Genomic DNA, 26,626 nt, shown 5'->3' with positions numbered 1-26,626 from the left:
AAGGTCTGTTTTAAGAATTTTTTAACTGAAATGTAACTCATAAATACCATAAAATCTACCATTAGAAGGGTGTACAATTCAGTGGCTTTCAGTATAGTCACAGAATCATGCAGCCATCTAATTTCAGAATGTTTCTTTCATTCCAAAGAGAATCAGCACCCACCAGCAGGCACTCCCAACCCCTCAAGCCCCAAGCACCCAGAGCACCACCGGCTGCCTCTGTCCCTGTGGAATCACCTATTCTGCCTGCTCCTTCCTCTGGGCCTACTGCCCTCGAGGCCTTCGTGCTGTAGCTGATCAGCCTCCTCCTTCTTCTCCCAGCTGGACACACGCTGCACCCCGCTGTGTTCATAGTTCACCACTCAAGAGCCATGCAAAGTATTCGCTCTACTCGACTATCAAGAGCAACGCTGCTATGGACATTCATGTACAAGTTTTTGAGTGACCATGTTTTCAACTCTCTGGAGTACAACCCAGAGTGGCACTGCTGGGTCAGAGGATAACTCGATGCCTAATTTTTTGAAGAAATACCAAACTGCTTTCTACCCGTTTTTTGTTTTGTTATTTACTGTAACCCAAAGTCAAAGGTATTTTTTAAAAATCTTTTTAGGATCTAATAGAAAATAAAATGTAGTGGTTCTGGTGCAGCCTGGTTTAAATCCACTCAATATAATGGACCCTCCAACAGATAGCCACTTAGCACATTTCTATGGAAAACACACAGCTCACAGGAAAATTAACCAAGGAAAGGATGCCAAAGAAAATTCATCCATTAGTTCCCAAAATAACTGGCTTTTGAATTATGAACTTTCAATTTGCTGACAGTTGTAAGAGATTCATTTTTTCTTTAAGGGAAAAGGAACAAGCAGAAATTGGCATCTGAGTTGCCACAAGAGTTTTTAGGCACTCATCCCATAGTAATTAGTTTATTATGCAATTAGACAGCAACAGTGCTGCTCAATGTAAGTGCTTGGCCAGGTTCTGAAGACAGGTGGCTCCAGGGTAGTTCCCTCTTTTAAATCGTTTTCCCCAAACATAAAGAAGTGCTGTCAAATGGGTTAGAAAACGCAAGACCCATGTCACCAGAGTAAACTCCACCTGCTAACAAAATCAATTTGAGAAACAGCAGGGTAACTAAGTCTTCAGAACAGACAGACACAACTCCATAAGAAACAGCTGAAGCCAGCGCCTTCCAGGGGTTTCGATCCTGGCACTGCCAAAAGCAGGGGAATGGCCTTGCGCAAATGTTTACATCATTCCAACTCCATGATGGTGTGTGGCCATGCTACTGTGACTCTGGAACTCACTGTGCATCAAACATCTACTACGGAGAGGCATCGAGCACCAAACCAGACACACGGCAGACTATCAATAAACTGGCTATCATGTAGCGAGGGTCCATGCCAAACCCTGGGCTGTGCTCTGGGGACACACACATAAAAGACAGTCCTTGCTCTTGGGAAGCTGCGAGACTGCTGTGGGAGGCAGGGAAGGAAGCAATCATCTCCGTATGCACTAAGTGTTGTGGTAAGGGAAAGCACGGGGTGCCCCAGAGCACGGCAGCAGGGTGAACATGAGGAAAGACAGTTCAGGAAGGCCGGGCTAAGTGTAGAAAAGTTTTCATGCACATCACTGAGGAATAAATGAAAGTGCACTGAAATGCTGTGCACTGTCTCTAGAACAACCTTCAGTAATTAGCTCCCTGGTGTACCCATGAGCACAACAAGCACGCACGAGATCTCCACAGCCCCACAGTTTCCCTGTGGCTCCTCCTGCCAGTGCCAGAGTCTGCCCCACCTGAAGCCCCAGCAAAATGACCCACTCCCTAGCCTTGCAGTTTGGTTCTATGTATTCCAAGTTCCTCATGAACTCAACTATGCAGCATGTGTTGTGTCTAGCTTCTGCAGCAGGGCACCTTTTTGAGAGCCATTTGTGTTGCTGAGTGTTATCAGCAGTGCTTCGTTTCTTTCTGGTGCTGAGTGATACTGACTGTAGAAAGACGCAGCTTCTGCATCCATTTGCCTGCTCACGGACATTCAGCTGCTTCCAGGCTGGGGCTACTATGCACAAAGCTGTCACAGGCTTCTCTCGTGTCTGTGAACCTACACTTTCACTTCTCTATGGCAGACAATTAGGAGAGGAACCGAGAGCTCTAAGCTCTCAAGGAATGGCTGCACAATTCTCCAAAGTAGTTGTGCTACCTCACACTCTCCTTAACAGCACAGGAGAGCAGCAGTACCTCCACAGCCTGGCCAACCACTGGAACAACCACTCTTGAACCTCAGTCATCCTGGTGGGCTGCACAAGGCACCTCACTCTGGTCTAGTTTGCTACTGACAAAAGATGCTCAGCATCTTCCACGTGCATATTTACCATCCAGGTATCTTCTGTGGTGAACTAACTCGTCAAAGCTTTTACTCATTTTCAAAATCAGGTTCTTTATCTTAGTATTGTGAGAGTCTTTTATTGTTGTTTGTTGTATATTATGGATGCAGATCCTTTTACTAATTATGTTTTGTCAATATTTTCTCCAAGGCTTTCTCATATCCTTAAAAGTGACCTCAAAGGGAAGGGTTTTTTGTTTTTGTTTTTGTTTTGTTTTTTGGGTTTTGTTGTTGTTATTATTGTTTTCAAATTTCTGTTTTTTCATCTGGATGGATACCTCTATTTTATTTATTTGTTTTTATGTGGTGCTGAGGATGGAACCCAGGGCCTCATACATACTAGGAGAGCACTCTACTGCTGAGCTACAGTCCCAGCTCCTGAAGAGAAGTTCCAATGTTGAAGTCTAATTTATTATTTTGTACTGTTTCCTGTGTTTTTGTGTCTCAGGAAGGCTTTGCCTGCCCCACGATGACACCATCTTCTCAAGTGCTATCTTTCAGGAACTTCACTGTTCGGTCTTGTGGATCTAGAGACCTGCTCCTTCCCCCTAACTCTGATGCGTGTGCCATATAAAGGCCAAGGCTGATTTTCTTATATATATTTTTTAGTTGTTGATGTGCCTTTATTTTTTATTTTTTTTTAAATTTGCATGTGGTGCTGAGGATCAAACTCAGTGCCTCACACATGCCAGGCAAGTGCTCTGCCACTGAGCCACAACCCCAGCTCCCCAAAGCTGATTTTCTGCATACTGGTGTCCAGTTCTTCTGGCATCACCAGTCGGGAGGTCAGTGCTGTCCCTGTCAATCACCTCGGCATAGCAGACTACTCCTAGGTGGGTCTCCTGCAGGACTCCCTGTGTTGTCCCCACTGATCTCTGTGCTCATCCTTAATACGATACCACATGGCCCCTATTTCTGTGGCTCTCTCATCTGGGGTAGCTCAGATCCTGTGTACGTCAATACGAATTTTAGAAAAAAAGGAGTTACCTTGTTTTACAAAAAATAAGTCTGCTGGAATTTTTATCGGAACTGCACTCAATCTACAGATCAATTCAGAAACAACCGCCACCCTTAACATTAGGTATCACCACCCACCACCACATGTACCTTTTCATGTTTCTATTTATTTGGTTCTTTATTTTCTCAAGACAATCTCTTGCAATTTTCAATGAACAATTCTTGCATATCTTTGCTTAAATGTATCACCAAGTATATGATTTTTTTGTTCATCTTTTGTAAATGGTATGGTATTAATTTATTTTTCCAAGTGTCCATTGATAACATATAGAAATGAGATTTCTGTATATTGACCTTGTAAATAAACTTAATTATTCTAGTAGACATTTAGTAAATTCCTTAATATTTTTCTAAGTAAATGGTAATATTTTGGTGACTAAAGAGAATTTGTTTCTTCCTTTCTAATTTGGGCACTTTCTTGGCATTAACTAGACTTCTCAGCACAATGTTAAATAGAGGTAGGATGAAAACCTTGCCTTCTTACCAATTTGGGGAGGTAAGCATTCACCATGAACTATAAAATTAAGTACAGATTTTTCTGTCAAAGCCCATTGGAGTAGAGCAGGTGACCTTCTACTTCTAGTTTACTGAGTGTTTTTGTATCATAAAAGTGTTATATTTTGTCACGGCCATTTTATGTGCCTAGTGATATCATGGTTTTATTGTCTGTTAATATATGGTTTTTATTATTCTGTAAATATGGAGAATGAGACCGGCTGAATTTCAAGAGTGTCGTGGATCTTGTACTCTCGGACTAAAGCCCACTGGGCCCACCTTGAGGCAGCGCCATGCTCCGTATTGCTGGGTTCTTGGGCTTCTTTTAGCATGGGTGGCCTGCATTCCATTTGCTGCTTCCTAAGGACCCTGACTCCTGTGTTTGTGACAGATTCTGGTTAACAGTCTTCTTGTAATGTCTGTCAGGTTTCACTGTCAGGATAATGCTAGCCTCATAAACTAGCAATGTTCTCTCCTTGATTTTTGGAGAGAGTTTTATAAAAATTGGTATTTCTTCTCATAATATGATAAAATCTGCTGAAGCTGTTTGGCTGGCATTTTATTTGGGGGAATATTTTTAAAGAATGAACTGTTTTCTCTTTAATAAAGGGCTATTTATTAAAATATTCTATATCACTTGAATACATTTTAGCTGTGTGTGCCTTTCATGAAGTTTTTGCTTTTTATTTAACTTAACAAATCAACTATATGAAGTCCACTAAAAATCCTTTATTATCCTTTTAATGTCTGTAGGAGAGATCAATGTCCCTTCTTCATTTCTGATCTCAGTACTTCACATTTTCTCTTTCTTATCTGGATCAGTCTAACTAAATGTTTACTCCTTTTATTGATCTCAAAGAACTAGCTCTTGGTTTCATTGGTTTTTCTCTGTTGTCTGCTATTAATCTCATGGATTTCTGGCTTTTTCTCCTTTCTGGTTACCTTGGCTTTAATTTCCCCTTCCTTTTTGGTTTTTGTATGGTGGAACACAGTTCATTAATTTCAAAGTATCTCCCTTTCCTAAGTAAGTATTGGAAGCTATAAATTTCCCTTTGGGGAATGCTTTAGCTGCTTCCAAAGGTTATGGTATGCTGTATTTTTATTTTTATTCAATCTATACTATTTTCAAATTACCCTTTTGATTTCTTTTTGTAGCCCATGAGCAGTTTAGAAGCAAGTTACTTCATTTACAAATATCTGGGGCTTAGCAAGACATCTTATTGCTATGGGTTTTTAATTTAATTCTGTTACGGTAACAGAACATACTCTAAATGATTTCAATATTTTAGGTTTATTGAGACTTGACTTATGGCACTGTATATGGTCTATCTTACTAAATGTTCAATATCTATTTGGAAAGAATGAAGATTATTTTGTTGTTAGGGATCTGTCAACTAAATCAAGTTGGTTGTATTAAGTCTTCTATATCTTTACTGACATTCTATTTGATCCATCAGTTACCAAGAAAGGAGCAGTTAAATCTCTGATTAAAATTATAAATCTGTCCATTGTTCATTTCTATGATGTCAATTCTTTGCCTCATGTATTTTGAAGCTCTGTTATTAAATGCATATATGTTTAAGAATGCTACATCTTCTTTAAGAATTTGCTCTTTTGCTATTATGAAATGTTGCTCTCTATCAACCTGGTAATGTTCCTGTTGTACATCGTCTTACGTTAACATGCCCCTGCTTTCCTATGAAAGGTTTCCAGGGCACATTTTCTCCAGTCCTTTTACATTTCATCTGTGTTTTTATATTTAAATGCATCTGCTATAAACACGGTACAGTTGAGTCTTGATTTTATTTTCAGCCCAATGTGATTGTGTCTGCCATTAAATTGAAGTTTCTAGACCACTTACACTTGACACAGCTGTAGATGTGGTGCTTTAATGCCCACAACCTTGCCATTTATGCCTCCTCTTTTTGCTTTCTTTTTTCCCTCTTCTCCCACCTTACTTTATGATTAAATATTTTTTTAGGATTCTATTTGACCTTCACTACTTAGTAGATATAATGCTTTGAACTCGTTGTTCATAACTGTTCTCTGATTATAACATGCATCTTGAACTTACCACAGTCGCTCTTTGAATAATAACATATATAGCATATGACTACAGTACAAGAATTTTCTCCTCCCCACCATATGCCTGTCATATTTTTTATTTTATATATATTTTTCAAATATATTTTCCTTATAGTCATTTTTCTTTTAAGGAAACTTTAAATTTTTTCTAAAGTACATTAGTTATTCTTATCCTTACCCACATTTCTACCATTTTCAACATGGCTTAAGATCTGAGGCATGTTTTCTTCTGCCTCAAGGATATACTTAAAGCCTATTATGGAGCAAATCTGCTGGAGATGAATTCTCTTTCTGTATGTTTGCCTGTACTTTACCTTTTTTAAAAATATTCTCTTAGTTGTAGATGGACACAATACCTTTATTTAATTTATTTTTATGTGGTGCTGAGATGGAACCCAGTGCTTCAACATGTGAGGCAACCGCTCTACCACTGAGTCACAGCCCCAGCCCTTTAGCTTTTTTTAAAGGATACTTTTGCTGGATATAGAAAAAAAATCCTAGGCTTACATATATTTTCTTTCTTTCTTTCTTTTTGGGGGGGGGTATTAGGGATTGCCACAGAGATACATCCCCAGCCCTTTTTCTTTTTTCTTTTGAGATAGGATCTTGCTAAGTTGCTGAGGCTGGTCTTGAGCTTGTGATCCTCCTCAGCAAAGAGGTGCTACCACCCAAACTTCAGGGAGCTGTCTCAGCCTCCTGAGCCTCTGGAATCACAGGCATGCACCACCACACCTGGCCAGCTGTTTTCTCTCACCAAGTGAAAAGTAAGATCCAATGTTCTCCAGCTGCATTTTTCTTGACAAGGTGTCCAAAGCCACTGTCTTTGCTTCCAGTAATACGTACTTTTTCTCCAACTGTTGTAAAGATTTTCCTTAACACTGCAGGTTTTCAGCATTTTGATCACAGTGAATCTTGGTGTGATTTTCTTTGTGTTCATCCTGATTGGGATTTGCTAAGCTTCTTGGATCTGAAGATTTATCATTCTAATTAAATGTGAAATCCCAAAACTTGATGCACTTGTTTAATTTAATGCCTCTGGCATTTCTTAAGCTAATTCTTAGTTATTGTCTCTTTGAATATTTTCCTCTTCAATATTTTTTCTGCTTTGTATTCCTGGAACCCCTCCTAGAAACATACTGGAGACTCTTATTCTATCCTCTTAACCACTCTTGCACCGTCTTTCCTTGTCCAGCTGAAACCCATCAACGGAGGTTACTAAGATGTATCTCCCAATTCACTCATTCTCTCGGTCTTCAATTCATCAAAGCCACTCTTTAACCCAACCAATATTTTGAATTATTTTTGCCTTAACAGCTAGATGTATGGGTAGGTGTATATATATATTTTTTTTTCTTTTTAATTCTAGGATGTCCATGCAGCTCTTCTTTGAATCAGCCTGCTTTTGTTTCACACTTGTGGTTTACTTCTCATAATACTATGGTGATCACTTCAAAAAGGATTCCTTGAAATGTCAAGATGCTCCCATCGCTGTACCTGTGGATTCCACATTGTGACAGTTTGTCTCCTGGCAGTTTGTTGCAAATAATTATTCATGTGGAATGCCCAGTGTCTCTGCAGAGCAGCTTCTATACAGCACGGCTACTTGCAAGTTTCAGGGAAGACCAAAGCATGCTTCCCAGGCTCCCAAATCTGGGCGCAGACTTTCCTTCCAGCTTCATGGAGCAGTGCCAGAGGCCTTCAGTCCCACTCTCTCCTCCACACGGACCCCAGAAGCCCACGTGGGTTGGTGAAGTCTACCATGAGGAAGCACTTTGGCTTCAGGTTCCATTCATCATTGCAGTTTTGAACTTCCTTGTTGTTTTAGGTACCTAGAGATCTTGCTCTCCAGGTCTCTAGTGCATATTTTCATCAAAAAAATTCTTTAAATTATGGTCTCTGGGTTGAAGTAGACAAGTTTCAGAAGCCTGTCTTTCCCCAAGAATGTGGTGCATTAATTTATTTTCTACATATTTCAAATACATCAAAAGAAACATGGTGTAAGAATGTTGCCTTCCAGAAATAACTGCCCATTACTTTAAATTCAATTTCACAAATATTCTTGAGAATGGCTGCTTCCCTCAGGCTACTGCTCCACAGACAGGAAACAGCTTCGCTATTGATGCACTAATTCTTAACTGCACAGCTCTACCTTTGTGCTCACTTTAGAACGATTTAGTGCACATTGATCCACTGAAAAGTGTCATTTTGTTAAGTGCACTCCCAGCCTCCTGCTCACAGGCTTTCCATTTCATTCTCCAATAAAGAATATTAGAAGCTGGCAGAACAAATCCTTGTACCATCTGACTATTAAATCCTAAGAGCTTACTTAAGAAATTTCAAATTCTGAAAATACAACTTCTTGGCAATCAAGCCCTCTTGACCTGGCCTTGACCTTTTCTCTCAGCTGCACACATGTCATGCACACCAGCCTGCATCATGCCCCCTTCAGACCACAGCACAGCCATGAGTTGCCCAGCAGCCCTCCCAGCACGCAGGAAGCTTTGTGTCACTCAGAGAGCCTCGTACTACCTCCCAGCAGACACTAGAAGAGAAGCTTCCATCAGTATATCACCTCACTCATTTCTCACACAAAACTTATGTAGGAAAAGAAATGATGCCACATTGATCATACTTCTCCCAGTTCTAGCTCTCACTTACTCTGGAATCCAAAAAGCATGTGCTGAGCCTACTATGTGCCAGATACTGTGTCAGACACCAGAAAAAAATAAACTGTCCCTGCTAGAAGTGCTCACAACCTAGCTGTGGAACAGGGAGGGCTGCTGAAGACCTGCCCGCAGACACAGCGCTGTCCCCCTCACAGCCCCAGCTCCTCAAGGACCTGCAGATGGATGAACAGCAATTGAGGGGGGGGACAGAGACCAGACTGTCAAGTCCAGTGGCATAATCAAAGGAACCAACTCAGGAGAGAGATGAATAATATTAAAAACTAAGTACAGAATCTCATCTCTATGAGATTATAAATTATCACAAAGCAAAAATCTAAATCCAGCACTCAGCTCCAGAGAGAACATGCCAGCTCCAGGGCCCAATCCTGCCCACACTGCGTCACCAAGCTTGGCCCTCCCCAAATCCTGACCTCAAACTCAGAACTATAGATTTGCACAGCAGCAATGACTGAACACGACAGAACTGCTTATTGTCAGACTTTCCACAAAAGAGACCACTCACCCACACAGTACTTGTCATCCACAACAGGGAAAGAGCTGTCAGTCCACCATATTCTCAAATTTGGCCCCCCAGTTCAGCTACTGGATTTTCATGTGTCACAGTTAGAGACTTCAACCCATGCTGAGCACCAGGCCTGGTGGAGGGTGTGGAACCTGGCACACTCCAAACTGATTGGAGACTGGGAAGAAAAGTGGCCCCCAAAATGATGATGCTCCCCGCCAGTGTACCGGTGATGGGGCTCCCCACCAGTGTACTGCAGGACAAAATGCCCTCCTGCTCCAGGGTGCATACACACACTCCAGTGCAAGTCCAAGTCATGGGTGCACCTCTGGCCTCGTGAAGACATGGAGAGGAGAGAGGCAGAGGAGAACAGCAGGAGGCTGGGAGGGGGCTGATCAGGACAGAGGCTCATGTGCTATCCCACACCAAGGCGCCAGGGACAGAAAGACCACCGAGTTCTAGCTCCCTCTCCCCTAATGGTCCAGGCTAAAGCAACTCCAGGAGGGGATGCTCCAACCTGCTGCTGTGCCATTCTCACTTGGCCTAATCCTCAGAGAGCAAGACGGGTCACAGCCTTGTGGCATGACCAGCCAGTGGGCAGAGACGACATATTCTACTCACAGTCCTGCACCCTGGGTGTTGCCGGTCCACAGTTGGCCACACAGCCACACTGAGGTCCAAGAGTAGCTTCTGCCCAGGAGGGGTGGCAGGATGGCCACACTGTGGAACCTGTGGGGGCCACACGGAGAAACCTGGCGCACTCCAAACTGATTGGAGACTGGGAAGAAAAGTGGCCCCCCAAATCCTATTCTAGGAGATTGTTCAAGCAGCTTTCCAGCAGAGAATCCACATCGTGGGACTAGCTAGCAACCGCCATGGAACCCGAGAGAGTCAAGGCCTGACCCAGGGGCTGAAGGAGACAGGGCTGCAGACACTCCAAAAGAAGGCACCCGGAGTCACCATCTCTCAGTCTACAGCGCAGGGAAATCAATCCCCAACAGCCACTGTCACAAGGCTGTGGAGATAGTCAACTAACACAAAGGACATTAAAGGCCTGGGAAGAGTATAAATCACTACACCTACTCCAAAGCCAAACATTTCTTCAAATCTAACTTGACCAATTTACAAAACAAATTTAAAGAACCCATTAAAGATTTTTATAACCACAGGTAACAGTCACCTTATCTTTTTATAAACTTTCTTATTTTATTTCTTTTTAAAAGAATTCCATTTAAAAGTAACTAAATATCAAAAGTCAGTTGACTGCCCATCCGTGGGTTCATTGCTGGCTCTCTGCTGTCTGCTGGTCCATGTGTCTGCCCGTTGTAACACCAGTGCCATGCCGGTCTCATTATACAGTTTCACACACATGTGGAAGTCAGGTAATGTGATGCCCCCAGCTTCGCTTTTTTTTCTGAAGATTGTTTAGGCTATTTGGAGTCTTCTGTGGCTCCACAGGTGTTTGAGGATAGTTTTATCTGCTTCTGTAAAGAATGCCATGGACATTGCAATGGGCATCTCACTGAATCTGTAGAGCACCTGGGGTGGTTCAGTCATTTTAACAACACTGATTCTCCCAACCCGTGAACATAAGATGTCTTTCCACTAGTTTCTTGGTTTTTTTCAACCAAGAGATTTTATTGGGGAGCTGCCCAAAGGGGAAGGAAAGGAGAGGCAGGGAGAAAGAGAAAGGGAGAGGAGAGAAGGAAGAGGAGGAGGGCAGAGAGAGACTGCATTAGTTTCTTCTTTAATTTCGTTCATTAATGATATGTAGTTTTCAGCATATCAAGGATATACCTCCTTGATTGAATTTATTTCTAAGTATTTTTCTTTTTGTAGCTATTATAAGCGAGATTGTTTCTTTTTTTATCTCTTTGTTTCAGATAGTTTGCTATTGGTATATATGAATGCTCCTGATTTTTGTATGCTGATTCTGAATCCTGCAATATTGTTGAATTGGTTAATTCTAATGGTTTTTTTGTGGAATCTCAAGGGTTCTCTCTATATGAGATCTGCAGAGACAATTTAACTTTGTCCTTTCCAATTTGGATGCCTTTTCTTTCTCTTTCATAATTTCTCTGGACAGTGCTTCCAGTACTGTGTTGAGTAGAAGTAGCAAAAGCAATCATCCTTGTCTTTTTCCAGTTCTTAGAGAAAAAATTTCCAACTTTAGGTGTGGGTTTGACATATTTGGCCTTTACTGTGTTGAGTTTCATGCCTTAAATGCCTGATTTGTTGAGATAGTTTTTATCATGAAGAGATGTTAAATACACAATAAAGAAAGGTCAGTCTCTTCCAAGAAATGGGGCTGGAAAAACTGGACAACCACAGGCAGAAGAATAGAATTAGACCCTCATGTCTCACCATATGCAAACATCAACTCCAAATAGACTAAAACTAAAACGTAAATTTAAGTCCCAAAACTCTGAAACACCTAGAAGAAAACACAAACTCCATGAAACCGGGATGGGCGGTGGTTTTTTGGATATGACACCCAAAGCACAGATAATGACAGCAAAAACAACAAATGGGATGGCATCAGACTACAAAGCTTCTGACAGAGGAAAAAAGCAATCAACTGAGTACAGAGACAACCTACAGGACAGGAGGAAATATCTGCAAATCACACATCAGATAGACAGGAGACTAATATCTAAAATAATAAGGAACTCAACCACTCAACAACAAGGAAACAACACTTTTTTAAATGCTCAGAAGACTTGAATGGACATTTCTTTCTAATATAAAATAGACAAGATATATGAAAAAACGCTCAAAAACACTCATCATCACAGAAACACAAATTAAAATCACAATAAGATGTCACCTCACACCTGCATGATTGGCTATTAAGTAAAGATAACAAGTGTTTGGGAACTCTTGTACACTGTTGGTGTATTATGAATTAGTACAACCGTTCTGGAAAAAAGAATGGAAATTTCTTAAAAAAAAAAAAAAAAGAAGAAGAAGAACTGCCATATGATCCAGCAATTCCACTACTGGATATATGTGCAAAGGAACTGAACTAAGTGTGTTGAAGGTACGTACTCCTGAACTCCCAAGTTCACTGCAATAGTGCGCATAAGACCTGGGCATAGACAACTTTAGCAGTCCTCACTAAGTGTCAATCCACTTTAGAATAACTTTCTAAAATGCAATATATAGTAGGCTAAAGTATAGATCAGTGGTAAAGTGCTTGCCTAGCCTGCACAAAGACCTGGGATCAATCCCCAGCACAAAAGGAAGGAAGGAAGGAAAGAAGGAAGGAAGGAAGGAAGGAAGGAAGGAAGGAAGGAAGGAAGGAAGGAAGGAAGGAAGGAAGGAAATGGAATGGCATTCAGTCATTTAAAAAAAAAGAAATGTGGTCATGTGACAACATGGATGAAACTAGAGGACACCATGTTAAGAGAAATAAGTCATTTCTCCATTCCCCTCACAACCTCTTATATGTAATTTTGTATAGCAATGAGGGTCTCCCTTCATTTCCATGCAATTTCCCTTTTCTCTCCCTTTCCCTCCCATCTCATGTCTCTGTTTAATGTTAATCTTTTCTTCCTGCTCTTCCTCCCTGCTCTGTTCATAGTTGTTCTCATTATATCAAAGAAGACATTTGGTATTTGTTTTTTAGGGATTGGCTAGCTTCACTAAGCATAATCTGCTCTAGTGCCATCCATTTCCCTGCAAATTCCATGATGGGGTAGAGAGAGAAGATGTGAGGGAAGAGGAGGGGGGATAGTAGGGAATAGGAAAGGTAGCAGAATACAACAATTACTAATAGGGCATTATGTAAAAATGTGGATGTGTAACCGACGAGATTCTGCAATCTGCATTTGGGGTAAAATTAGGAGTTCATAACCCACTTGAATCTAATGTATGAAATATGATATGTCAAGAGCTTTGTAATGTTGTGAACAACCAATAAAAAAATAAATTAAAAAAAAAGAGAGAGAGAAATAAGTCAGACACATAAAGACAAATAGCCACTGACCTCACTTACATGTGGACTAAGTCACATTCGAAGAAACCAGGAGCAGAGTGGTCACCAGAGGCTGAGCAAGGGCGAGGCACAGAGATGCAGACCAACAGGAGGAATGAGGTCCAGTGTTACAGAACAGCATGGTGACAACAGCTGATAACCACACGTTGTATATTTCAAAATAGCTAGATGAGGGTTCTGAATATTCTTAGCACAAAGAAATTACAAATGTTTAAGGTGATGAATATGTTAATTACCCTGATTTGATCATTATATAATCTGTACATGTATTAAAACATCACATTGCATCTCATTAATACATATAATTATGATTTGTCAATTAAAAATAAAATTTTAACAAGTTATTAAGTGGCTGGGGTACTTCCATTTACCTGTAGTGTTTATAAGTCGTGTTGCTTAGAGTATAATTGCTTATACTTGCCTTTTCTTCTTGATCATATACTTCATTAAAAATGTAGTTTCTGTGTCCCTGCATTATTCTTAACTGAAGTAGGTACCAAAAAGAAATCCTAAAAATCATCAGATTTTGACAACAGGAGTGAGAATTTATGGATGTAAAACATTTGTCTTAAAGTGCTGTCTCATCAGACTTTAATAATTACTTTTAATACTAAAAATTAAACCCAACATTTAAAAATATTCCTTTGTTTATGGAATCAAGCAAGTCAACACTATTAAAGCCAATGTGAAAAGAAAACCACACCAGTGACACACTATTGTTATGCCAGCAGGTGTGGTTGCATTAATACCAAGCTCACTGTGCTTATCTCTGTGGGACAGTCCACGGAGAAGCTGTTGCTGCAGCAGGCTAAGGGTCCCAACTTTCAGACTCAGCTTCTTGACATAATGGTCACTGAAAAGAATCCAATTCTTCACTCAAGTCCCTTGCAGAAATCTGAATAGTAGCTACCACATGACCTTGGATCCCTTGCCTCTGTCCCAACTTTCCTTCAAGGCATGAGGTCCCTGAAGTGACAGGAGACCCTGCCTCCCTCTCCTGCCCACCCACCCTGGAGCAAGGCATCAGGACCTAAGCACTCCACGCCTGAAGACTCTCTGGGTTCCCCTGACTCTTCTCGTTGATTATAGTTTGGACATGAGGTGTTCTCCAAACGTTCCTGTATTAACATAGGAAGGCTCAAATGCGGGACAATTGGAATTCGAGGGTTGTAACTTAATCAGCCCATCCTAGCTGGAACGGGAAGACCGCGTGGCCACTGTAGTGGGGCAGGGAGTGGCTGCAGGAGGTGGGTGACAGGAGGTGTGCCCTGGAAAGGTGCCTCTTCCCTGCAGCCCCTTCTCCATCTCTCCGTTCTACTTCCTGGTGGCCAGGAACTGAGCAGCTTCCCTTGGCCACTCTTCCCCCATGCTGCACTGCCTCAACGTGGGCCCAGAGCGGTGGCTCAGCCCCCATACACCGAACCTCTGAAACCATGAGCCCAAATAAACTTTTCCTCCTCTAGGTTGTTCCTGTCAGGTATTTGGTCACAGTGAAGAAAAGCCGACCAAAACACCATTTGATCCCATTTTCTTCCCCCCAAAGATTCAGAAGCAGCCAAGAAAATAGGCTCATCTCAGAGACTGAAGGAGAAGGAGAAGCTAAGTTGCCAGGGAGGGAGGAAGGCTCAGAATGTAACCCGAGATGGAGCATGAATGAAGGCATCCATCATGCCTCCTGTGGGAGTGGCTGAGGGGGTGCTCCACAGGAGAGCTAGGGAGCAGGGCCCCAGCAGGCGGGGCCCACAGGAGGAAGGGGCAGGCAAAGGGGAAAGGGGGAGAGAGGCTTGGGCACACTCAGGACACTATTTAGGGAATAAGTTCTGGAACCAATAATATAATGTTACCTAATGTTACGAGAAGTCTCCTCCAGTCTAACCCACACACACATATCCACCACTTTGTTCTGATGCCCTTAAAAAGCCTGTGAGGAAAGCAGTGTGGTTCTGCAAGGAGAGACCGAGGCCCAGAGCCACGCAGTGTCTTTCCAGAAACAGAACAGGGGAGTGGAACCTGGGGCAGCCCAGGGGGCTTTCTGCTATTTGCGCTGCACACAGTCTTGCTATTAGGAGCGCCTGCCTTGCTATCAAGACCTATCCACATGAAGCCCAGTGATGTGGGGTTTAATTTCCTCTCTCTCTACCAGATACGTATTGACATTCAGGCCACAATCCAACCCTTAGGGATATTTCATTTAATGAGTTTCTGGTTGCTTTTTAAACTAGCCCTGTCTTCAAGAGCACAGAATATAAAACAAAAGAGCCCAGAACCAAAAAAAAAAAAAAAATCAAGATTTGTCAGGGAGCCTACACGGGCTGAAGACAAGGGCAGAGGAGGTGGTCTTCAAAGCCCTTCTTGGAAGTGCACAGGACACCTGTGTGAACTGGCTGTCACCTGCTAACGCCTCTAGGACCAACATTGAGGAAGCAAAGAGACCTCTGCTTCCTCCGGGATGCCAGGCAGTGGGGTGAGGCACAGGGTCAGTATCTCACTGGCCGTCACCAGGGCTCAGCCCCAGCCCCGCTCCAGGCACTGGGAGCCTGCATCCCTCCTTAGGTGCTCATGGCATCCTGCGTCTGGGGTGCCCAGGTCTCACTGGCCTCCTGGAGTCTGCCTCCCCTCTGGGTTCCAAGCTCCTAAGCAGCTGGGACCACTTCTTTCCTCTTACGGTCTCAGGAGTTGGCCCAAAGTCAAGAACATTCATTAATCAGCACATATTTATTGAATACATTCAGTGTAGCAGATACTGTGCATGGAAGAGGATGGGACAGTGAAGAGGACCGAGAGACTGGTGACAACACAGCAAGCAAAATGTGATGAGAGACCAGGCGAGGGTGATGGAGGGCTTCTGGGAGGAGATGCCCACACAGGAGAGTACGGAGGCTCCAGCACAGCTGAGCATCAGCATCACGTGCACCCAGGCATCAGGGTCTGTCAGAATGCAGGTGCCCAATCCAGGCAGTCTGAAGCAGGGCCTGCTGGTCCATACGGACAGCACGTCCCCAGAGCAGGCCAACCGTGCTTAGCTGGTGCTGCTGAAGCACTGGCTGTCAAGCGGTCCAACTTTCCAGTCCTGGGGCCAGTTGCTTCCTCTAAGCTGAGGAACACACACTGGAGACTAGAATGCAATCTGTATGGTGGACTAGTTCACAGTTTTTTTTATAAAAAGTCAGCGTTTTTCAGGGGGAAGGTTTATTAATATTAGGGCCTTGTATACTCCTAAAGATTAAGTCTCTGAAGAGAAGTGTTCCTATATTCCATTGCCTGGATAAACACCTCTCACTTCTTCATCCAGCTTTGTGTTTAAGAAAAAAGGTCCTAGAATTTTCCAAGGATGCCTTGGTTAGTTTTTTAAAAACACTCAGTTGCAATTTGACAAATTTTACTTTAAACTTTTCCAGAAAACAGACGAGCCCCTTCCCACCCGCTCTGCAGTGTCTACTGTGTGCTCCACGCAGAATGCATGGGTTCCCCAAAGCAGCTCTAATTTCAAACATCATATCTCACTGTCATTTATACATGTTGTCGGATGACAGCTCTTGATTATTAATTCAAACAGAGTCACACTTGAACTGCATCATTCTGCTGCTCAGGACATTCTTACACAATTCCTCCCACCCCCTCACCAGTGGATATCATCTTCCTAGAACTGATCAAAAGGGAAGAATAAGGACAGCAGCCAGGGGTAGGATGGAGCTCAGGGACAGGAGGATAGGCACGCTTGGGGCAGGCATGAATGCAGAGCTCGGTGCCCAGCGGGCAGGGAGGAGAGGGGGCACCAACTGTCTGAAACACGTGGGAGCAACGGCAGACGGAAGGGCACCGAGGAGAAGGCGGAAGTTTCCAGAGCTATGGAGAAGACTGGAGTCCAATGAGCCTGAGTCTGTGCCACAGTGGTGCCACTCACTAGATGCATTAACTGCTGCAAAATGTCTGCCTTAAGCCTCAGTTTCCCCCTTCCACTGGCAAAATCAACACATTATAGGTATAAGATGAAAAGGGCCTGTTCTCTCTTTTAAAAGCAGTGAACCTCTCAGAGAGGAACAAGCACGCCAAAAGGACACAGAGCCAGCTTAAGAAACCTCCCTCCGGCCTCAGTGTGACAATCTGAGCTACGAGAAGGATGGCTGTAAGTGGATTAAAACAATGGATCAACAAAACCCCATGAGTCCACGATATTACCCGGAAAAAGGTGGGGGGGTGGGGATTATGTGAAGAAACTTTGAAATTAGAAAGTGAAAGTGAAAAGAGGAAACACTTGTTTCTGTCTTTTGGGTAGGTAGCTTACAGGCACCCAGACAGCCCAGCAGCAGAGCTGCCAGTCCTAATTTGTAAGAGAAAGCTACCTTATAGAGACAGGAGAAATAAGAGAGAACATCATCTTATAAAACTATGATGACATTTTGGAATCAGGCAAAGATTGGCAATGGATTTCAAGCCATTAGAGGCATCGGTAATGCACTGGTTAGTGCCAAAGGACCAGCTCCCAGAATGTTCTCTCGTGCAAGGAGAATGGGCTAGGTTCAGAGCCTCCTCGTCCTACTAACTGCAGGACAGTCAGACACCAGGCATCTCCAAGGAAATACAACTTGAAGTTCCAACCTCACACCTCACCTGTGCAGCATACTAGGCAAAAACAACTTATCTGAATCCTAAAGCCTTAACGTAAAACTTCCAGGGTAAGGGACAGAGGAACAAATCAACAAGACAGATCCAGAAGGAAAGAAAACCCACAGGAGAACTGGCCTGGTCTCTTCCACAAGTCAGTGCCCACCCCCACCCCCACCCCGGAAAAAAGAATGGCAACAGCTTAAAACCACCTTGAGCGATTGCAACTGCAGGCAAGGAGAGGCCCAGACTGCATCTGGGCTAGACCATACTTGGTATTGCTTGGGGGCCAAAGAGGCCATTTAATATTATTTACACATTATAGGCAATAAAAAATTAGTGGAACAGAACATGGACTAGCACTAATTGAATAAAGCAAGTTACAAAACAATAGTTAGTTTTCAATTTTGATTTAGAAGAAAAACAATCTCACACTCAGGTATTCACGTGTGCATGCTCATTATGAGGTCCAGCAAGATGCACCCCCATTCAGAATACTGTTTTACACAATTCAACTGCACTCCAGAATGAGTCTCTGTCAACACCACTCCTGCAGTGGAACATGTCTGCCAACGGTCTGGGGAAATGCCCTTGCCCTCCCAACTTCACAGGGCTGCTCAGCAAGAAGGCGACCATGGTCCTGCCAGGTGCCCATGCCTGGGGGTCGCATCACTGTGGCATGGGAAGCTGGGTCTGGGACTAGAGCCAAGGGCTGGCAACTACTGGTGAGCTGGGTGGGTGCCAGGGATGGATAAAGGATGTCACGTGAGGCACAACATGAGGAAGCTTCAAGGACCAAAACCACGAAGAAAACTTGGAGACCTCACTGTACACAAGCAGGAGGCCACAGGGGCACCCAGAAGAGAACAGTGTCCAGTGCTTCAAGTTTGGGGAAAAGATAAAAGGGAATGAGAGCAGTGAGAAAAACACCACTGGATTTCATCAAAAGAAGTTCACAGATGATCCCAGAGAAAATAATTTCACAAACGCTGAGGATCTGAGCCATATGCTAGAAGTTTCCATTGAGGGAAAAAAGATTGAATAATAATAACAGATACAAAGAGTTTTTTTGAGGAATTCAGAAATCATCTACAGAAATGTCAGTTTAAAAGCAAATCAAAAAGGACGATGTTTGTATAGGAATCCCCAACCTAGATGTAAAGTGATTGTATTAAGTAGTAACTAATGAAGTCTCCATTATTAGAACTCTAATGTCAAAATTACACGACCTTGAAAATTCTTGGTGTTATCAGGGGTTAAAGAAAATATCACTAGTATTCAAAAGGCACCGAGAGTATAAAAAACATGGATAATTCATTTGACAACCCACAAGGTATCAAAGGGAAGCAGTTCAAACTGCACAATACACAGGACCATGTCCTAAAGGCTACAGTGAATGTGTTCATTTATTTTAGTTTTAGGAACCCAAAACTATAATATCTACAAAGATCAAAAACATACCTCACTAAAAACATCAGTCATAAAGAGACTGTTATGAAATTTCATTAATACAGAATTCATGTTGTTTAAATGTTATGATACAGAGTGAACCATAAGATTAAGAAATTAAGCAGAAATTCTCAGAAGACTGCCACTTCATGGGCTGTTTGCAAATACGAGACTTTAATTCATGAATGCACTACATGAACTATTTTAAGAATCAAAGAGAATGAAAATAGAAATAATGAGAGTGGAAAAGAGCCCCGGTCCAGGGGCCCTGTTCAAGTCTGTTTAACTGCCAGCCTGACGTGCAGCTGGGGCAGGGCTGGGCAATGCAGCAAGAACTCAAGACTCCTGTTCACTTTCCCCACATTCTCCTCAGAGGTGCCAGAGAGTCACCACCTTCCACATCTTGCATTCAGTCTTGGCATTCCACACTCTTAGTGCTGGTCCTCTCCCCAAAATAGTCCTATATTATCCAGAGACACCAGAGAAGTGCAGCCACTCTTCTCCCCACAAACAGCCTCCTGTCTTCTTTCAGACCCTGATCATCTTCCCTGCTGACTATCTCAGATCCTTCACACCTTCTGTCAGATTCATTCCTAAGCATTGCATATGCTTTGAGGCTGGATGCTACATCATGACCAGGAAAGGTTATCCCAAGAAGGCAAGGTTGGTTTGACATGCTGCAATTAATCCTTGAAAGTCATCATGTTAACAAACTAAGATAGAAAGTCCATATGCTCATCTCAAAACACACAAAGCAACTGAGGAAAATCTAACACTCATTCCTGGTTTAAAAAAAAAAAAAAACTTAACAAACTAGGAATATAAAATAATTATCTTGTAAAGTTATGGAACTGTTTTCAAAGTTGGCCAAAGCCTTTTCTACAGCATTTAATGCTTTTTATGCATCTAGTCCCATATCTGCTTATTTCTTGTCTTCAATCTTCCTTCAGGGCTGTTATTTATAAAGTAATGATTTTCCATATCCTAGGAAAGCTTTTATCTAATCTGAGATGGACATCAGGTAATTCTGTTTTGTGTCTTCCTTGACAGAGCAAGGGAAAAAACCCAGGATATTCAAGTTTGGGCTGACAAAGCCAATAAACTTGGGCTCAGGGAAGGCCATGGTTACTGCCCCTTGCAGGCTCAAGATGGCTCCACAGCCATGTTATCTAGCTTGGATCTTTTGAGTTGCACTCAGGAGTCTTCACTGTGGTCTCCCCTTCTCTCTCTGACCTCTTCTGTCATTGCCGCACTTGGGCTCAATTCCTCTTAACACGCACGTACAAGCAGCTCATCCCCCTGGTGTTGGCTCTAGCTGCTCTTTGCAAGGTGCTTCCCACCAGTCAGCTGAGGGTAGATGGCCCCTCCTTTGCAAGATAACTTTCAACCTTTTGGTAGTAACAGTCACTTACTGGACATCTTGGATATGCCAGGCATTCTGCGAGGCATGGTTAAAGATGAGAGGATAATATTTTCTGCTTTTGTGAAGCCTGGGCTTTGGTGGGCCAACATCTCCACCATGTGACACTGAGGTGCCAGGAAGCATGCACACCAGAGTGGGAACACAGGGCCTATGTCTGCTTAGCTCGAGGAGGCCTGGCGTGCTCCTATGCTGGGTTCTGTGTGGCCTGACCCAAGGTAGGAAGTCCCCTGGGTATACCAAGGGTCCCCTCCAGCTCACTTATGCGTTGAAGTAACTCATCCACTGTGGCAACACTGGGGAAAAGCAAGGGTCATTCCAGGTCTGCTTAAAGCCAAACATGGGGTTTTTCCATTGTGACATTTCTGGAAGCAAGAGATAGAATCATTTTGTTTGATGTAGTCTCTAAACTGCTTTGGATTTTGTAGGAACTAATAATGTCACCTAAATGTCCTTACTCAAAGCAAACATATTTGTTTTCTGTCAGTCATTCTGAATAGCAGATCTAACTCAATTTTCCTATTTGGCAAGAATGCAATAAAAGTACACATTTTCTCCTACCGACTGGTTCTTCCCCCACTGTCTGCAGATCAATCATGCTGAATGCAAAGGCACAAAATGGTTTGTAATGACAGTTCCCAAGACCTGCCTGGCACTAAGAAGGTGCCTCAGAATCCCTGGAGATCCCGAAAATGAACCACCAGGTACTTCTCAGCAACAGGGTCACACACTCCAAAGACGTGAGGGTTTCTGAGAATCCTGGCACTGTGCTGACTACCCCTAGCCTGGGGAAATTCCTGGATGGGTAGGGCTGACGGGTTTATGGATTCCCCACACAGGTATTTCTAGACTTGCCCCCAAATAAGCATTTTAATGCCTAGATTTTTTTGTTGTTCTGTTTTGTTGGTTTTGTTTTGGGTGCTAGGGATTGAACCCAAGGCCTTGCCCATGCTAGGCAAGCTCTGTACCACCGAGCTACGTCACCAGCCCTCCTAGATTTAATTTTAATTGTATCACAGATGTTTATGAAAACTCCTTCTCAGGAATCGAGGTACTGCAAATCTGCCACTGGGGCACCTAGAGAGAGCCTACCATGTGCCTGTCTCTATGAGGAATATCAGAAAGGCCCAGAAGTCTTCTTAAGGACACCACAGGCCAGTCTCACAGAAGATCAAAGTCAAGTGCTTGCTCTCTTGAGAAGTGACCTTGGGGAAAGCTCCCCACCCCACAGCATCAGCATCACCTGGGGACCTGCTGGAGATGTAGCTCCAGGCCCCACTGGACCTGCAGGACTACAGGCTGTGGGGATGGCCTGGCAAGTTGGCTTCCGGGCCTGCCAGGAGATTCTAATGCAGGCTACCCTTTACAGCTCTGCCCTTGACACCCCAGGATGGGCTGTAACATGTGACTCACCCCCTGCTACTTTTACTAGGAAAGAAGGGCAAGTCTTCAGAAGGCTTCAATTTTCTTTCTTATTCAGTCATTCAACATTTTTTGAAAGTCCTATGAAAATGTGTGTGTGTGTGTGTGTGTGTGTGTGTTGTGTGTTCGCACATGCACAAACACAATAGGCTGGCAATGCAGAGACTGGTAGGCCTCATCCTTAGCCTTAATAAACTAACAATACAGTGGGGAAAACTGGCAACTTGGCAGTGATGCTGTTATTCAAATAATGCACTGACCTCAGGACAGCAGAGTGTCACACAGACTGGAAAGGGGCTGCCTCCTCTCACAGAGGGTGAGTGCTGAGGCATCTGGAGACCCTTTCCCTGAAACAGCAAGTGGCAGTCGCCCCTGTTTCTTCTCTGCTTATCCATCTCGCATTAGCACAGTCTGATATTTACCTTCGTTGTTGTCAGTTTCTTCTGCCAGAATGTGGCTCTGGGACCCTGTTCACTCTTATGGCCCCAGCATCCAGAATAGGCATGAAACAGTTGCTTACTAGATATCCGTGGAAGGAACAAACTGGATGAAATGCTGCAGAGGCTCAGATGAACATGTTGATCACAGAGGCACAAGTTCTAACACGTCATGGAACCTCAAGGAACATTCCTTTGGCCTAGCGCCTCAAATATCAGTGTGAGATTAGAATTCCACAGGCAGCAGGCTCTCTCCACATCGCTTACTTCTAAATTTCTTATTAAGTTTTGAAATTGTTGAGCAGATTAAAGGATTCCTTTGAAGCTTTTATGCTTAAACTTTGCAGGAAGAAATCCCCTGTCTCTATAACTATCACTGGGACAGATTAGAAATAATTTGGAAGCGAATTGGATTTGCCATTCTGTAAGCTTTTCTTATCTACCAGGGCTAATAGCAGACACTTAACTCCTTACAATAGCCCAGGAGGAGCTGTATTATCTGCTTTTCACAGAATGGAAACTGAGGGCAGATAGGCCAAAAAGCTTATACACAACCGCTCTATAAATATAGTCTGAATCAATAGAGATTTTGTATCCCACAATGTTTAGAAACTTAGGAAATTATATGTAAAGAGACAGCATGGTATTGTGGAAATAGCACAAGCTTTGGATTCAGACACACCTGGGTCTGAGTTTTAACTTCAACTTGGTAACTGCTTGACCTTGGGCATATTAGTTAATCTCTCTGAGCTACTCGGTAATTTCTACTTGAATAATGCACACTTGCCATCATGAGGAAAGCAACCTGCAAATGCTGCTTGAAAGGTGCTAAATCTCCCAGTGGAACATGAGAGCCTCCTGTATGGCACTTCTCTCTGGCCTCAGCGCTTCAAGGGCGTGCCATCCCTGAGCATGCCAGCATACTGGAGGGTGGCACAGGAATGTTCTGAATAGCCAGGTGCCTGTCATACCTATGCCACTAAATTCCTGGGCTGATTCTTGTCTATCATGCCCAAGCCACCGTGTCCCTCTAAAATACAGAATGCTGACATGGCCCTTGCCTCGCAGGTTGGTGGTGAGGACTGCGCGGCTACAGGTAGAGAACTGGGCACAGCACCCCGAGGCCTCCCCCAGCAGCAGACCAGCTTCTTGCTTGTGTGATTATGCTCCCTGCTGCTGGAGGGAATCTCGTCCTCATGCCCAGGCCCCTGGGTGAGGACCAGAAATGGGCACAGCAATGCAGAGCAGCAAACTGCCTTCACTGCGGGTCCTCACGCAGGAGGTGCCAATTCTACCTCCACCAACATCATTGGCTGGTTCCCTCCTGCCAAGACCTTGCTTCAGACAACACCTCCCCCACCCATGCTGCCCTGCTGGGGCAGCCCTGCAGTGCAGTTCCTTGTGACTAATCTAAGCATCTCTTAGTCAAGCTCCTCCAACAGCCCCATCAGTCAGCGTGCCCTGACACTTTGGCATGAGGACCGTAAACAGCAGCCCCAAAGGCTGGGCAGGAGTACACGCTCACTCGAACTCCAGCAGCAGCAGCTCCAAGCCCTGCATTTCCCCAACTGCTCGCTCTCCAGGGCGGGCTCTGGGACGACGGCTCCCATTCACACCTTCCTGACAGCCTGCAGTCTCTGCTCAGGCTAGCCTGCCAGTACCAAGCATCTCAACTTTGTAGGGACAGTCAAGCTGTTCCCAAGTACTTATAAACCAACAACCGGAAGGCACCACCACAGCTGGGATGAATACCCATGCAGAATGATCACGCCATGATGCATTTTCCAACGCTGACCAGTGAGGCAGGAAATGGTCCACTCACCACTGTCCTCCTTCATTCCACCAAAATCCCCTCACATAGAAACAAGGCTTTGCAGCACCAAAAAAAAAAAAAAAGTGCCAAGCTTCCTCCAGACCACTTTCCAAAGCATTCCACATGATAGAAAACACAGAAACCACTTCCAGCCACACACGGCCTTTCCCCTTGGAACAGCACACCCAGGCTACCTTGGGAAGGCTTTGCAGACACCCGGCAGGCTGGCAGCCTGTCCTGGGCAGGCTCACCTTCAGGTGGCTGAGGTCCCCGGTCTTGCTGCCCTCGGGGGCGTTGGAGGGCCTGCTCTCCATTCGAGGACGGATGACCTGTCGGAAAGGACTGGACAGGGGGAAGCCGCTCACACTGCTTCCATCTAGGAAACAAGAACAAATGTCACAAGTCAGACCTGAGCTCAAGCTTCTGTTTTTGGCTTTTGTTTTTTAATGTAGGGGTTTTTTTGGTTTTTGTTTCTTCAAAAATGCTAACAACAGGAAGAGCACTCTAATTTCTGTCCTTACTATTCTACAAAGTGCCCACTTACTCAGGAGAAAATGCCACAGACTGCACAGGTCTCCAAGGCCATGACAAGGCCCTCTCATTCCAACTACTGAAGAGAGGAGCCCAGGTGAATTGGTGAGATTTTAATTATAGTTTTATTATTTTAAAGACTATAAGGAGATGGACTGGGGTTGTAGCTCTGCGGTAGAACGCTTGCCTAGCAAATGTGAAGCACTGGGTTCGATCCTCAGCACCACATAAAAAATTTAAAAATTAAATAAAAGCATTGTGTCCATCTACCACTAAAAAAATATTTTAAAAAAATAACATAAAGAGATTATTTTCTAATACATTAATTTCAAGTAGCCAGAGCTCCCTAACAATAACCAGCTGGCAAGGACACCTGTGAGTGCGCCAAGCATGCTGGACTTGTAGCCCAGCAAGGCTCCAAGGACAGACAGCCCAAGGCAGCCTGTGCAGGAGTTGAACATTAACACTAATTCTGACTTAAGAAGCAGGCAAACAGCAGAGATCAAAGAGCATATGGTAGAAAGAGATGGTAAGATGACAATTTTTAAATGCTACTTGTCTTAAACAAACCCCTAAGTAACGTAACTTCCTATTAAAAAAGTAAACTTTCTTGGGGCTGGGGTTGTGGCTGAGCGGTAGAGTGCTTGCCTAGCACATGAAGATGCTGGGTTCAATCCTCAGCACCACATAAAAATAAATAAAGGTATTGTGTCCACCTACAACTAAAAAAAAAATTTTTTTTAAAAAGAAAGTAAAGTTTCTATAAGATGAAGGGCATTTACATTTAATTCATATAAAACAGATATTTCCAAATTCCCAATCACTTAGACCCAAGACCTTATGCCTAAAATGTATTTGAAAAACTTATAACTAACCAAGCATAACAGAAATGGCTCGTGATTTAAAAAAAAAAAAAAAAAACTTCTCTTAAACATCATTTGCTAATATATATTCCTGTAAGTAATTCAATTTTCAGGATGTCAAACAATATTCATCTGAAGTAAGGAAAATTAAATAACTCTCTGTTTAGAGCCTTCAAATCTTCTAATGCTAAATTACATTTAACAAATTAAAAACAGTCTATTTGAAAGGTTTATTAGACCTTATATTCAAAATAGAATGCAGAAATCAAACATTGAGCATCCATAAAGAAAATTGCAAATTGATCTGTTCCCTCCAGAAGTGCCCGTGGAAGATGACCGGGAAGACTGAGTGAGCACGTGAGAAAGTTCAAAGAAAATGTAGCTGCCACGCAGGCCTTTATTCAAGCATCAAATGTGAGCAACTGTGGCCCATTTGATGTCCCACGGCAGCTCACACTTCAGGAGATCCTACTCCTGAAACCAACAGTTCAGGCAATTCAGACCCACTGGGCACAGAGACCAACTGGACAACACAGGCAAAGTCATCCTGAAACCTGTCCAAGCAGTAAAGCGCTCAAGAGGCAGTGGAGAATTTCAGGGCTAAGATCTAGCACAAGAGGAGAAAGACCAAGACAGGACCTTGGCAGGGACTTCCCTCTACAGGTATCTGCAAATTCCAGGAGACTGACTAAGAGCCTGAGAGTCTGAGCACAGGTTCTGACATATTCATGGGGCAATCGTGAATTCAAACAAACAAACAAACAAAACTGTCATTCATGGAGATGAAGGATGGAAAGTGAAGAATGCAGAAGTCCCGCTGGGATCCCAAGAACAGCACACTAAGTGAAGAGCAGACCAGAGACAAGGCAGCTCCCACAGTGCTGCAGCCAGCTCTGAAAGCCCTCAGCCCCTGCAACAG

At 43.5% G+C, this 26,626-nt stretch overlaps 1 protein-coding gene across 5 annotated transcripts in view; it reads right to left on the bottom strand.

The window, feature by feature from the left end:
* Trappc9 (trafficking protein particle complex subunit 9) overlaps positions 1-26,626 on the bottom strand; it is a 503,680-nt gene that overhangs the window by 317,895 nt on the left and 159,159 nt on the right. For all 5 annotated transcript variants that reach the window (XM_077800373.1, XM_077800372.1, XM_077800369.1 and 2 more), the window contains one exon: positions 24,565-24,689. In XM_077800373.1, coding sequence (XP_077656499.1) covers positions 24,565-24,689 — 125 coding nt within the window. The remainder of the gene's footprint in view (positions 1-24,564; positions 24,690-26,626) is intronic.

This window comes from Urocitellus parryii, chromosome 7, assembly GCF_045843805.1.
Source record: "Urocitellus parryii isolate mUroPar1 chromosome 7, mUroPar1.hap1, whole genome shotgun sequence".
In the NCBI taxonomy this organism is placed as follows: Eukaryota; Metazoa; Chordata; class Mammalia; order Rodentia; family Sciuridae; genus Urocitellus; species Urocitellus parryii.
The sequence above is the reverse complement of the archived record's forward strand: the minus strand, read 5'-3'. Positions and strand labels throughout refer to the sequence as shown.